The sequence below is a fragment of the Sus scrofa genome, chromosome 2 (assembly GCF_054392235.1).
Source record: "Sus scrofa isolate SSC_HxYL_T2T_F1_AM1 chromosome 2, Sscrofa_HxYL_maternal_Yorkshire_Landrace_v2.0, whole genome shotgun sequence".
NCBI classification, from domain to species: Eukaryota; Metazoa; Chordata; class Mammalia; order Artiodactyla; family Suidae; genus Sus; species Sus scrofa.
Genome location: NC_139384.1, coordinates 15,427,634 through 15,441,375, shown reverse-complemented (window position 1 = coordinate 15,441,375; position 13,742 = coordinate 15,427,634). Strand labels below are relative to the sequence as shown.

The window sequence follows — 13,742 nt, the reverse complement described above, 5'->3', positions numbered from 1 at the left end:
GCTGGAACTTTTCCCTATAGTCCTTAGCATGAAGCCTTCAAATAATTATGAGACTCTGTGACCTTGTCTGTTCCTATCACTCCAACTTCATAATATAGTGTTTTCCCTTTATGAGATAAGGGTCCAGCACACAGTGGACATTCAGGAAATGACTTTTGAAGAAAGAATTGATTTAACAAGCACAGGAATATTTCAATTATTAGGACTTCTGCGTTCTGCTGATCTTTGATATATATTCCATCTCCCAGCAACACTATTTTTCTCCCTGATGCCTATTCATTCTTCAGATTGTGTTTTATACATCGCATCCCATTTTGATGGCTTTTCATCCTGAACAATTTTTCTGACCACCATGTCTGTGTTGTGTGTCTTCCCAAGAGCCTTTGATGACACACTGTGCTTTATTATCCTACAGGTTATAACAGGGTGATGTCATGTTCTGCTCCCTTGTTGGGGTCTGTGTGTGAAAGCATCCCTCAGGTTTTTTTCTTTATTCAGTACTAAAGCCCCAGCAACTATCATTTGCCTTCTAGAATCCTTGGACTTGAAGTATGTTTTCTTTAATAAATGAAAGATAGAAGCAATGAATGGAATATATTCTGAAATCGCTGAATTTGCACACATGACGCTACATGTGTCAACAACGGCTTTCCATGATGTAATGTTACCAAAAAGCCAACTGATTAACAGAGAAATATAGCAAAAACAGGGCACGTTCTCGGTATGATGACGTCTTGCTAGTCACAGGGAGAATATCAAGGTAAACTGTTTCTTCATATAATGACATATTCAGGTTCAATTTTTTCCTTATTTGTAGTTGAAGCAGTAAGAAAAACAAATTGCATTTTCCAAAGGGATATAATTAAAATTCTCGGATAAAGGTAGAAAAAAATTTCCTAGGCTTAAGTACCACTTCTCTTTCTATATTTTATTTATTTGTTTTTATACTTATATTTATTCATTTAGTCATTATTATAAGCCACAACATATTGCATTTTACCATACTCCTGTTTTCAAGTGGGCCCATACTTTATGAGTATGAGTGTTTTTTGCTTTTTGTTTTTTTAATGTCTGTACCAGGCACAGCTGTTACCCAAACTGCAGGTGCAGCAATGCCTGATCCTTTAATCCACTGAACTTTGAATCAAACCTGTGCCTTCCCAGTGACCCTGAGAGGCTGCATTCAGATTCTTAATGCATTGCACCACAGTGGGAACTCCAATATGATTGTTTAATAACTTGAAGTTCAGGATAAAATATTATTTTAATGAATTGAATGACATGAAGTTTCTGTTGAATAAAACATCACTTTATTTGACTCATCCCTCTTTCTGATGGATTCTCAGCACAAGATGTTAACATGGATGATACAAAATGATTCTGAATGCATAAAGAATCATTTGGAAGCATGCTGTCATGTTCATGACTCACGCTTTAGAGATTAAATGGCCCATATCTTTTATATTCCTAATGGAGTTACATAACGCAGAGTTAGAGAAAATACCTAACCATCAACCATGATATTTAAACATGGGCAGATTGACTACTACAATGATTACAATTTAGTTTTATGTAGTCAACCAATATGTAATCATAGATGTGCTATCAGATAGGACTATATAGAGCGATATATTAAGAGTATGTTAAGGGTATAAAGGAAAATTCTCATTTCCTATGAAGATGGGCAGGTAATATGTTACTTTGTTTATTACACATGTATGTGGTCCAACGCAGGCTGGCAGTACATCTTTAAGAATTCTGACTATTCTAATCATGTTAATTTTTTGTCATGACTTCCTGACACTGTATCAGAGAAATTAAGGCCATAGTCTGAGTGATCAATTATACTCTGATTACTGGTTCTTCAGTATTTCTGTTTTGGAACTTACTCTTTTCGGTTTGTTCCCTCAGCTGTTAACAGTTATAACAGCAGTGCCTACCAAACTCTTTGGATTGTTAGAAGGATTATTCCTAAAAATCCAGTATATATGTTTATTGCCTTTATGATGTTTCATTACACTAAATCTTTGAATCCATATACACTGAGGAAGTTAATCATAGTCTTCCCCAATTTGAAAGAATTTTCCAAATATTTATAGATAGTCCCTGGATAGTTTTTTTGCCCCCATTATCTTAAACCCATTTTAACTCCACATCTGGCAGAATCTAAACTTTGTAGTGACCTTATTTTTCTTTATCTTGTAAGTCTTATTTGCTGAGATGAAGAAAAATATCCTTATGACCCTTGCCTCTTCTTCACTCACATTTGGGCTCTAGGCACATTTATATTTCACTTGAAATGGCTTTCCTACTAAACAGTTTCCTAATGGCATTTTTCAACTGGGCATTTCTCAAGGTATAGATTAAGTGATTTACCATGGGAGTTATCATACTGTAGAATACAGGAACTGCTTTATCAATGGGTAAAGTAACTGCTGGTCGCATGTACACAAATATGCAGGGCACAAAGAAGATGACAACTGCTGTGATGTGGGAGACACAGGTAGAGAGGGCTTTGGTTCTGGCCTCCAAGCTTTGGGTCCTTAGGGTGTGAAGGATGACCACATAGGAGCCAAGCTAGAGTAAGATGTTTAGCACACAGAGTAGTCCACTTTTGGCAGGAACAAAGAGCCCTAGGGTGTGGGTATCAATGCAGGCCAGATCAAGCAAAGGAATCAGATCATACATAAAGTGATCTATGACATTAGGGCCACAGAAGGGCAATCTGAAGATGAAGAGGATCTGAATGAATCCATGGAGAAAGCCTCCCAGCCATGACACTCCCACCAGCAGGCCACATAGCCTCCGATTCATGATGGTTGCATAGTACAAGGGCTTGCAGATGGCCACATAGCGGTCGTAGGCCATCGCAGTCAGCAGGATGATATCAGCCCCTCCAAAGAAATGTTCCCCAAAGATTTGCATCATGCATCCATGGAAAGTGCTTGTTTTCTTGTCATAGAGTGAGTCTACCACCAGTTTAGGTGTATCCACACAGGAGAAACAAGCATCGATGAAAGAGAGATGAGCCAGGAAAAAGTACATGGGGCACCCGATTAATGGGTTGGTAGTGATGGTGACTATGGTGAGCACATTTCCTCCCAGAGAGACAGCGTACATGAGCAAAAACACCACAAATATGACTTTCTACATCTATGGATTCTGTGTGAGGCCCAGTAGAGTGAACTCCGTAACATTGTTCCTTTTCTCACTGTAGTTTACATTATTGTCAACCACATTAGCTGAAAATAAAGTCTTTTTTTAAAACTCAACATTGCATTTATTAAGCCTCTCTGTCTAATAATTATCAAATTCCATTATTCCAGTTGATTCTAAATTCTTACAGGATTTTTTTTTCCTTGAAAAAGAAAATTGTTCTCATCTCTTGTATGTTGTTCAATTGTGAGTGTATGAGAAAATGAGAGTAATACTGTTAGTTTGAGAACCGAAGTGTAAGAATATTAGCATATGAGTGTTAGGGGAAGGGGGATTTGAGAGAGAGAGAGAATCTTGTGTACAAGTCAAGCGAAGAGTTTTCTGTGACGTGGATGAAGTTGGCTGAGGCCCAGTCTGGTAGAGAAGGCAGAAAATTAACTTTAAACATGTAATTCAATGTAGCAAGTCATTGTTAAAGGGAAAGTGATGAAAAAGATACAGGAGATGGAGTCTGCTACAGGAAAAGTGTTACATCATATCCTTCAGGCCAAAAAAGTTATAAAAGCTGATAAAGGTGATTTTAATAATTGATTGCGATGGGCATGGCGTAGTAGAAACATGTGCATGGGATTTTTCCATCCATGTTGATCACGGTAAAGAATTTTACATGCCATATAGAATAAAATTGACAGAACAGTGTAAACCATTATAATGGAAAAAAATGAAAACCATGTAAAAAAGAATTTTATAGATGAATGTTAATGGGAATACACATGATAGTATTAACTGAAACAATTCACATCAACCGTACTTCAATAAAATTTTAATTATCTTCATGAATACTTATTGTACTCTGTTTGTTTGTTTTTAGGCAATTGGTTAATCCTCATTACGCACGTATGAGATGATCCCCAGTTCATTTTTGTACTTACTTTACACACTAGGGTGTAAAACAGAGTGAAGTTAAGCATATTAACAAAATCAAGCAGCTATTAAAAGGCAGATCTAAGGTTAGTTCAGAGTGTACACCTTATTTAATTTTCATCCAAATTCTTAAACTGTGGCCTATGTTGTTAGGTTAAAATAAACACTGTTGAACTAGTCAACTCCGTTGGATGTGACCGTAATACTTATGGTTACGTTAATGCTCTTTCAGAGGCAAGTATATATGAATCCATTTCATTGACAGACATGTAAATACACATACACACAGACCAAGACCTGTGCACACAGTTCAACATATTGGAATTTCCAGTTTTGAAAAACTATGTGGTCCTGCTTTCATTGAATGTTTGTTTACCTTTTGTCTCTCCCTCACCCTAGGATTTTTACATCTCAGTTTCCATACAAATCATGAATCCACAGATGCTTGTGAAAAGTGTTGAAATGATGATTCCAGTGGTTGAGTATAGTAGTTTGAGAATCAGAAAAAAAAATTCAGAATACAGAATTGTTTCCCCTCTCTCAGCTTCTTGATCTGGGGCACATTTCTTGGCACCTTACAACCTTGTTTCTGCTAATATCAAGTGAGAATATTAGTGTCCACTCAGTTGAGGAAACACATATGAACCTATGCACTACATGCTGTAGACAAAGAACCTCCGCTTATCTTTATGACCAGGTATGTAGGCCTAGGAAGAATGGCCATATTCAGCAATAATGCAGGAAAACTTTGAACCATGCAATAACCTGTAGAGGAATCATCTCCAGTGGTATTTTGAAAGAAGCTATGGGAGACTCATATTATGCAGACCAGTGGGTCTCAGGGAAAGATCTTTTCAATGGACTAAAGACTTTATGGTTTCTATCACTTAATATTGTCATTTCTACCTTTGTGGGTGTGTGGTGTGTTTAAATTTTGTTTACATTCTCATGATTGGTCTTGATAGTTTCAAAAGTTTCTTTGGCAAAAGAATGACATTTGGTGTTAGAGAGCTAGGTCCTACAAAAATACATTTCTTAAGCTCAGGTTTTTCATATCACAGATTAGAGTAATGATACCAACTTTCTCTTGAAGAATGGGGGAAGATGAAATGGACTATTATTCAATTGAAAAATGTTGAAAAATCATGATCATTACATATGTAAAGTAACAATCTTTAATGGATCAGCACTATTGAGAACCTTACCTTCTGGTCTTGGGTGATATTAATGACATTTGAGAGGGTTCAAAACTAATCCATCTTCAAAACGACCTCCCTTTGGGATAAGTACCTTTCAAGATGAAACTCCTGACACAAGAAGAAAGATTCTTCAGATAATTTTAGTATCTTCTCAAGAGTAGATAAGTACATCACTTTAATAGTCTAAATATTTCCTCCTAGCCTAATGGCACAAATGGTTTCCCCAGAAATCCTGGGAGTTGGATTTAGAATGAATTGATTTTGAACACTATGGAGAAATGAGCTTTGATGGATGTCTCCGGTCCTAATAAGCAGGAGGCAGGATGTGTGGTAGAAACACATCGAAATGCGCCATTCCATCCTTGATTCATCGTGGTCTGGATGTGTAAGGAGACAAACAAACAAAGACATGTTCCCATGCAATGCATGGATATTTAAAGAGATTTCCACAGTAGTTCGAGGACCCTTTTCTGAGAGCTGCTGTTTTCTCTCCCAGGAATTAATTACCTTCTTTGATGGAAAGGCTTTGTCTTTGAAGCAGGTATTCTGGAGAGGCAGGTTGGAAAAACACACATTCTTATGTGGGGAGTTGTATTCCCTGCCCTTGGAAACAAAACCTGTGAGTCCCCTTTCTCTGTGTGAATCTGGGGATCTGAGAAATTTGAATGTCATGTTCATAGCAAGGATGGCATAGTTCCAGTGTGAGGATCTCTGATGTGGTTAAACTGTGCCCTCATTGGCCGAAAGAGGATTCTGTCTTCTTATCCATATGAAACCCTTTTCCTGGAAAGCTAGTGTTCATGGATTAACCACCAGATCAGAGAGGGCATAAAACTAATGACAGTGATTTAAAATTCAGAACCTGGTTTTCCCATTCACCAGAGGCCTGAGGAAGAAAACTGAAATTCTAAAATATTCTCAACAAGATAACTCTTGTACTCTTGTGATGGTCAGTATGGGACATTAGGCAAGATTAAACATGTGGAATGATGCGTAAACACAAGACGCACATTCAAAGTTCAAACACAAACAAAGCTCTACATTCTGGTCCCTTTGTATTATTTTACCTTTAGTCTTCCTAGGAGGTATGCAGTGATAAACTTCTGGGGTTTAAATTTGCTTTCCCTCATGACTGCTATCATTGAACATTTTTTAAAAGTATTGTTGGAGGTATATTTGGGGTGGAGGGAGTTTCTTTTCATGTTCTTTGAAAGTTTAAAAATAAGAACTCCTTAGTTCCCGTTCTAGCTCAGTGGGTTAAGAACCCAACATAGTGTCCCTGAGGATGCATGGTTAATCTTCAGCCTTGCTCAGTGGGTTAGTGTTCTGGAGTTGTGATAAGGAAGCTGTGATTTAGGTCTGAACTGTGACTTGGATGGGGATTCTTGTGGCTGTGGAGTAGGCTGGAAGCTGACGCTTTGATTTGACGTTTAGCCTGGCAACTTCCATATGCCCCAGGTGTCCAGAAAGAATGGATTGTCAGCAGCCCAGACACACAGCAGCAATTCCTGGGTGCAGTGGGGCCCAGTGAATGAGATCTGACCAGCAGCAGCTGTGTCCACCCCATTCTGCATCATCACTGGCAAAGCTCAAGCCTCCAGGATCCTTTTACACCTAAATCATTACCGTAAAAGCTCTAGCTTCCCTTTTGCCACCTGTGATGCTTCCTTCAATTTAGTTTCCACAGAAGCCAGAATTATCATTCTCAAACTCAAAACTAAGTTCCAAATTTTCTAGTTTAAAATTATGTAAGCTGGAAATTTTCCATACTACTTAGCATTAAAACTTTTATTAATTTTGAGACCCTCCCTGATGTCAGTTCCTTCTCTCCAACTTCATAATGTATTATTGCCCCTTTTTGAGCTAAGTGTCCAGCATGTTGTCTGGCTGACAGGTGATATTCAGTAAATAACTTTTGAATAAATAGTTGATTTAACAAGCGCAGGAATATTTCAATTATGAGGACTTGTTCATTCTTGTATTCACCTGCTCACCTTTGATATATACTCCATCTCCCAGCAACACTGTTACTCTCCCTGATGCCTATTGATTCTTCTGATTCTGTTTTATCCATTGCATCCCACTTTGATGGCTTTTCATCCTAAAAATTTTTTTGACCCACCATGTCTTCGTTGTGTGTCTTCCCAACTGTCTTTTATGACACACTGTGTTTTATTATTTTACAGGTTATAACAGTGTGACGTCATTTTCTGATCCCTTGTTGGGCTGTCTCTGTGAATGTAGAACTCAGGTTTTTCTTTATTCAGTACTGAAGCCCCAGTATCTATCAATGTTCCTGCTAGAATCCTTGGACTCAAAATATGTGTTGTTTAGTGAATGAAAGATGGAAGCAGTGAAGGGAATATATTTATTCTGAAATTGCAGACTTTGCACACATGATGCTACATATGTCAAAAACAGTGTTTCCTGATGTAATGAATAACAGAGAAATAGAGGAAAAACAGGCCGCATTCACTCTGTGATGAAGTCTTGCTAGGGGCAGGGTGAATATCAAGGTAAACTCTTTTTTCACAGATTGACACACTCAGGCTCAATTGTTTTCTTATTCTTAGTTTAAGCAGTAAGAAAAACAAATTTTGGTTCCAGAAGGGATATAAATAATATATATCAGGTAAAGGTAGCAAGAATTTCCAAGGCTTGAGTACTACTTTTTTAAAAATAAATTTTATTGCATTTTTCACTGTTTATGCTCAGGTTTCACTGTTTATGCTCATGGTAAGTATTATAAACAATAATTTATTCTATTTTTTCAAACTCTTGTTTTCAAATGGGTACATACTTTATGAATATGACCATTTTTTGTTTTTCCTTTATTTTTTTCTTTTGACTCCACGTGTGGCCCATGGAAGTTCCTGGACCAGGGATTGAGTCCCAGCCATAGGTGTTACCTCCACTGCAGCTGTGGCAATGCCCGATCTTTAGTCCACTGAACTGGGGATCAAAACTGTGCCTTCACAGTGACCCTGAGCTGCTGCAGTCAGATTATTTACCTACAGTGCCACAGTGGGAACTCCAATATGATTGTTTAAGACATTGAAATTAATGATAAAATATTAGTTTGATCAATTTTATAACATGAAATTCTTGTCAAAATATACTTTTTTTGAATCATCCTTGTTTCTGATGGAATATCAGCATAAGATGGTCACAAGGACAATACAGAATGATTCTGAGTGATATAAGGAAATTTGGAAGCTTGATGCAATATTCATTATTCATTCTTTAGAGATTAAATGGGCCATATCTTTTATATTCCTAAAGGAGTTACATAACACAATGTTATAGAAAATACCTAACCATCAACCATGATATTTAAACATGGGCAGATTGACTAATGAAATTATTAGAATTTAGTTGTATGTAATCATCCAATTATATAATAGTATACATGCTAACAAATATGAAAATATAGTGCTAATATCCTGCATATTAAGAATACAAACACAATTATTTCTTCATATAATGATATACATGTGATAAGTTAGGTAATTTATTACACATGTATATGGTCCAATACAGCCCCAGAATCCAAATCTATGACGGGTGACTATTCTAACCATGTAACCTTTTTGTCATCATTTCCTCACAGTGTATCAGAACAGTTAAAATGATAGTCTGATCAGTTATATTCTGATTAATGGTTCTTCATTATTTCTCTTTTAGAAGTTGGTCATTTTTGTTTGTTTGCTGAGGTGTTATAGTGATAAGAGCAATACCTACCTAACACTTTGGATTGTTACAGAGATGATTCCTAAACACTAGTAAATATATTTTAATGGCTTTATGTTTTTTTATTAGAATAAAAGTTTGAATACATATACAATGATTAATTTAGTAACAGTATGACCCAATTTGCTGGAATCTTCCAAATATTAAGACAATACTCCTCGGGTTCTAGTTGTTTTTTGTTTGTTTGTTTTTTGTTTTTTGCCATTATCTTGCACCCATTTGAATTTTCCCCTTCTGGCAGAATCTATGCTTTCGAGTGATTTTATTTTTCTTTATCATGTAAGTCTAACTTACTGAGATTAACAAAAATCTCTTTATGACCTTTGCCTCTCTTCACTCACATTGGGGTGCTAGGCACATTTATATTTCACTTGAAATGGCTTTCCTACTAAACAGTTTCCTAATGGCATCTTTCAGCTGGGCATTTCTCAAGGTATAGATTAAGGGATTTAACATGGGAGTTATCATAATGTAGAATACAGCAACTACTTTATCAATAGGTAAAGTAACTGCTGGTCTCATGTACTCAAATATGCAGGGCACAAAGAAGATGACAACTGCTGTGATGTGGGAGACACAGGTAGAGAGGGCTTTGTGTCTGGCCTCCAAGCTTTGGATGCTTAGTGTTTTAAGGATGACCCCATAGGATCCAATCAAGAGTAGGAGGATTAACAGACAGATGAATCCATTGTTGGCAGCAACAAAGAGCCCTAGAGTGTGGGTATCAGTGCAGGCCAGATTAAGCAAAGGATTCAGATCACACATAAAGTGATCTATGACATTAGGGCCACAGAAGGGCAATCTGAAGATGAAGAGGATCTGAATGAATCCATGGAGAAAGCCTCCCAGCCATGACACTCCCACCAGCAGGCCACATAGCCTCCGATTCATGATGGTTGCATAGTACAAGGGCTTGCAGATGGCCACATAGCGGTCATAGGCCATCGCCGTCAGCAGGATGATATCAGCCCCTCCAAATAAATGTTCCCCAAAGATTTGCATCATGCATGCATTGAAAGTGCTTGTTTTCTTTTCATAGAGTGAATCTACAACCAGTTTAGGTGTGTCAACACAGGAATAGCAAGCATCGATGAACGAGAGATGAGCCAGGAAAAAGTACATGGGGCACCCGATTAATGGGCTGGTAGTGATGGTGACCATGGTGAGCACATTTCCTCCCAGAGAGACAGCATAGATGACCAAAAACACCACAAATATGACTTTCTGCATGTGTGGATTCTGAGTGAGTCCCAGTAGAATGAACTCCGTAACATTGTTCCTAGTCTCCACGTAGTTCATATTACTGTCAACCACATTACCTGAAAATAAACAAAGTTCATTTTTTAAAGCTCACCCTTGAGTTTATTGAGTCCTCCATCAAATAAATAACAAATGCCTATATTCTACCGGATTCTAAATTCTTATAAGATTTTCCTTGAAATAAAAAGTTTGGTCTGATGTCTTGAAGATTGTTCAGTTCTGAGTGTATGAGATAATGAGAATATAAGTGACAATATGAGAATATCATGTAGGAATGGGAGAACATGAATGGAAGGGGAAGACAGACCTGATAGAAACAGAATCTGTGTACACGTCTAGTGAAGGTTTTTTTTTTTTTGTTTTGTTTGTTTTTTTACTTTAATGAAGTGGGCTGAGGCTTAGCAAGGGACAGAAGCCTGAAAATTAACTTTTCAACAATCCTACTCTGAGGCATATATCCGGACAAAACTTAAAGACATATGCACCCACATGTTCATTGCAGCTCTATTCACAGTAGCCAGGACATGGAAGCAACCCAAATGTCCTTAAACAGATGATTGGAATCAGAGGTTGTGGTATATATACACAATAGAATACTCCTCAGCCATAAAAAAAAGAAATACATGATGCCATTTGTGGCCCCATGGATGGAACTAGAGACTCTCCTACTGAGTGAAGTAAGTCAGAAAGAGAAAGACAAATACCATATGATATCACTTATATCTGATACCTAATATATAGCACAAATGAACCTTTCCACTGAGAAGAAAATCATGGACTTGGAGAGTAGACATGTAGTTGCCCGGATGTGGGGGAGAGAGTGGGATGGATTGGGAGCTTGGGGCAAATGTATGCAAACTCTTGCTTTTGGAATGGATTAAGAATGAGATCCTGCTGTGTAGCACTGAGAGTTATGTCTAGATGCTTAGAACAGAGCATGATAATGGTAGAAAAAAAAGTATACATGTTTGTGTAACTAGGTCTCCTTGCTGTACAGTGGAAACAATTGTGTTTGGGAAATAACAATAAAACAATGGAATTAAATGTAGAAAGACCTTGGTAATGGGAAAGTGATGAAGAGTGTACAAGAGCCAGCATCTGGTGTAAGAAAAGTGGTAAACCATGTTCCTTCAATCCAATAAGTTTAAAGAGCTGATAAAGATGGTTTTAATAATTGATTGTTATGGGCGTGGCCTAATAGAATCATGTGCATGGTATTATTCCATCCATGTTGATCACGGTAATGAATTTGAGAGATGAATGTTAATCGTAATGCACATGATAATATTAGCTAAACCTTAATGCACATTGACTCTCCTTCAATAACATTAGTTTCAATAAGCTTCTTGAAGGTTTAACTGCCTTCTAAGTTGTTTTTTTTTTTTCAGGCATTTCTTCAATCATCGTTCAAAAGTATGAGATGATCACCTCTATCACTTTTGTACTTATTTTACACACTAGAGAGCAGAAGAGAGAAGTTAAGGATCGATCTTAACAAAGTCAAGCAGCTAATAAAGCTCAGATCTAATATCACTTCAGATTATGCATCTTACCTTTATTTTTCCTCCAAATTCATTAACTATGTCCTGTATTGTTAGATTAAAATAAACACATTTGAAGTATCAACTCCTTTGAATGTGACCATAGTAATTGTGGTTAAGTTAATGCTCTTTCAGAGGCAAGTATATATGAATCCATTTCATTGACCAGCATATAAATACATATACTCACAGACTCAGACCTATACACACAGGTCAACATATTGGAATTTCCACTTTTGGATAACTGTGTGGTCTGCTTTCACTGAAGGTCTGTTTTCATTTTAGTCTCTCTCTCACCCCAGCATCTTTCCTCTCTAGTTTCCCTACTAAACAAGAACCCACGGACTCTTCTGAAAAGCATTGAAATGATGATCTCAGTGGTTGCGTATATTTGAGAATTAGAAAAAACCATCTTATATGAAAATTCTTTCTCCACTCTCAGTTTCCTGAAATGGGTTACATTTCCTGACACCTTACACCCTTGTGTCCTCTAATATCAAGTGAGGATAATACTGTCCATGCAGGCTATTATGAGTATTGATTGAGGAAACATATATGAAAGTATGCACTACAGAGCTGTACACAAAGAAGCTTCACTTATTTATATGACTTTCCATACATGTAGGAGTAGGAAGAATGGCCATATTCTGCAATAATACAGAAAAGCCTTGAACCATGCAATAACCTGTAGAGCAATTGTCTCAAATTTCATTTTGAAAGAAGCTACAGGAGACTCATATTTTGCAGACTAGTGCATCTCAGGAAAAGATCTTCCTATTAGACCAAATAGTGTATGATTCGTATCACTTACTATTCCCATTTATATCTTTTTGGTGCCAAGTGTGTATCAATTTTGTTTACATTTTCATGCTTTGTCTTGATTGTTTCAAATGTGTGTCTTGGAGAAAGAATGATTTCTGGTGTAGAAAGCTGAATCCTTCAAATGAATTTCTTCATCTTGGGTATTTTATATTGTACATTGGATTAATGATACTTATCAACTTTGTCTTGAAGTATGGAGGAAGGTGAAATGCACTATTCCTCTATGCAAAAAATGTTGAAAAATCATGATTATTATATATGTAAATTAACAATCTTTGATGAGCATCAGCACTATTGAGAAACTTACCTTCTGGTCTTGGGTGATTATTAATGATATTTGAGAGGGTTGAAAACTAATCCATCTTCACAATGACCTCCTTTTGGGATAAGTACCTTTCAAGATGACCTGACACAATAGGAAAGAGATTTTTCAGATAATTCATTATCACATTAACAGTAGATAAGTAAGTCATTTTAATATCTCAATATTTCCTTCTTGCCTAAAGCCTCAAATGGTTTCCCCAGAAACCTTGGGAGTTGAATTTAGAATGCATTCATTTTGAACACTATGGAGAAATGACCTTTGATGGATGGCTCTGGTGCTATAAGCAGGAGGCAAAATGTGTGGTAGAAACACATCAAAGTGCACCATTCTGTCCAGGATGATGCATGCTGCTCTGGATGTGTAATGAAGCAAAGAAACAGAAGACATGTTCCCATGCCCTGCAAGGATCCTTAAAGAGGTGTCCACAAAAGTTCGAGGCCCTTTTCCTTAGAGCTGCTATTTTCTCTCCCAGGAATTAATTACCTTCTTTGATGGAAAGGCTTTGTCTTCGAAGCAGGTATTCTGGAGAGACAGGTTGGAAGAGCCCATATTCTTCTGTGGGGAATTGTATTCCCTGCCCTTGGAAACAAAACATGTGAGACCCCTTTCTCTGTGTGAATCTGGGTATCTGAGAAATTTGAATGTCATGTTCATAGTAAGGATTGCATAGTTCCAGTGTGAGGATCTCTGATGTGGTTAACCTGTGCTCTCATGGCAGAGAGAGAATTCTGTCTTCTTATCCATATGAAACCCTTTACCTGGAAA

General features: G+C 37.2%; 3 protein-coding genes and 1 pseudogene across 5 annotated transcripts in view; 1 reads left to right on the top strand and 3 right to left on the bottom strand.

Moving 5' to 3' along the window:
- LOC146405189 (olfactory receptor 1165-like) overlaps positions 1–13,742 on the top strand; it is a 458,625-nt gene that overhangs the window by 252,270 nt on the left and 192,613 nt on the right. The window lies entirely within an intron of this gene.
- The window catches only part of LOC146405200 (olfactory receptor 4C13-like), a 68,307-nt gene that overhangs the window by 6,420 nt on the left and 48,145 nt on the right, over positions 1–13,742 (bottom strand). For 2 of the 3 annotated variants that reach the window (XM_085010068.1, XM_085010070.1), the window contains exon 4: positions 12,960–13,058. The gene's annotated coding sequence lies outside the window, so the exon portion shown is untranslated. Of the gene's footprint in view, positions 1–12,959; positions 13,059–13,460; positions 13,566–13,742 lie in introns of those variants that run through there. The other variant, XM_085010069.1, reaches the window with a different exon arrangement.
- Positions 2,284–6,982, bottom strand: LOC146405204 (olfactory receptor 4C13-like; annotated as a pseudogene).
- Positions 9,390–10,328, bottom strand: LOC100519707 (olfactory receptor 4C46-like). The gene has a single exon (XM_003124190.4). It carries the CDS (start codon positions 10,326–10,328, stop codon positions 9,390–9,392), a length of 939 nt encoding a protein of 312 aa, XP_003124238.4.

Bases quoted from the DNA above. Each gene is read 5' to 3' on its own strand.
- LOC100519707 (XM_003124190.4), bottom strand. From the start codon at position 10,328: ATGAACTACGTGGAGACTAGGAACAATGTTACGGAGTTCATTCTACTG.